We start from the raw sequence: 514 nt of genomic DNA on the forward strand, positions 1-514 counted from the left end.
CTGGCTCAGCGCCCCAGGGCTATGTGGTGCCCACCCACCCCTCTGTGGGGCCGCTGCCGCTGGGGGGCTACGTGCAGCCTGGCTACCCCCTGCAGCTGCAGCCCTGCACCGCCTACCTGCCCGTCTACCCTGTTGGCACGGTAAGTGGGGCTCAGGGTGGGGCTTAACCCCCCAGGGGGAGGGGCTTAAGGCTGATGTGGCTAAAGGGGGTGCAGTTAAATGTGGGAGGTTTCATGGGGTGGGGCTTGATCGCAGGGGGCGGAGCGTGAGTGTCAGTGGGGGCAAGGGATGGGGTTTAACCACTGGAGGTGGGGCCGAAGGAGGTGGAGCTAAGGGAACCTAGAGGGTGGGACTAATGGGGCGGGGGTGGGGCTAAGCCACAGTGGGTGGGGCTAAGAAGCTTGGGAAGTAGATCCATGGGTGAAGGAGGCAGAGTTTAGCTGCTAGTGGTGGGGCTGGGGCTTAGCTGCTAGGGGGGGGGGCCTAAAGGGGGAGGAGCTGAGGAAAATGGGTT

General features: G+C 64.2%; 1 protein-coding gene across 1 annotated transcript in view; it reads left to right on the forward strand.

Moving 5' to 3' along the window:
- Window positions 1-5: 5 nt before the first annotated feature.
- The window catches only part of PRRT1 (proline rich transmembrane protein 1), a gene marked incomplete at its 5' end in the record, with an annotated part of 2308 nt that continues 1799 nt past the window's right edge, over window positions 6-514 (forward strand). Inside the window, one exon of the mRNA XM_025192940.1 lies at window positions 6-140. Within this exon, the coding sequence (XP_025048725.1) occupies window positions 6-140 (135 nt within the window). The remainder of the gene's footprint in view (window positions 141-514) is intronic.

This window comes from Alligator sinensis, unplaced genomic scaffold, assembly GCF_000455745.1.
Source record: "Alligator sinensis unplaced genomic scaffold, ASM45574v1 scaffold184_1, whole genome shotgun sequence".
NCBI classification, from domain to species: domain Eukaryota; kingdom Metazoa; phylum Chordata; order Crocodylia; family Alligatoridae; genus Alligator; species Alligator sinensis.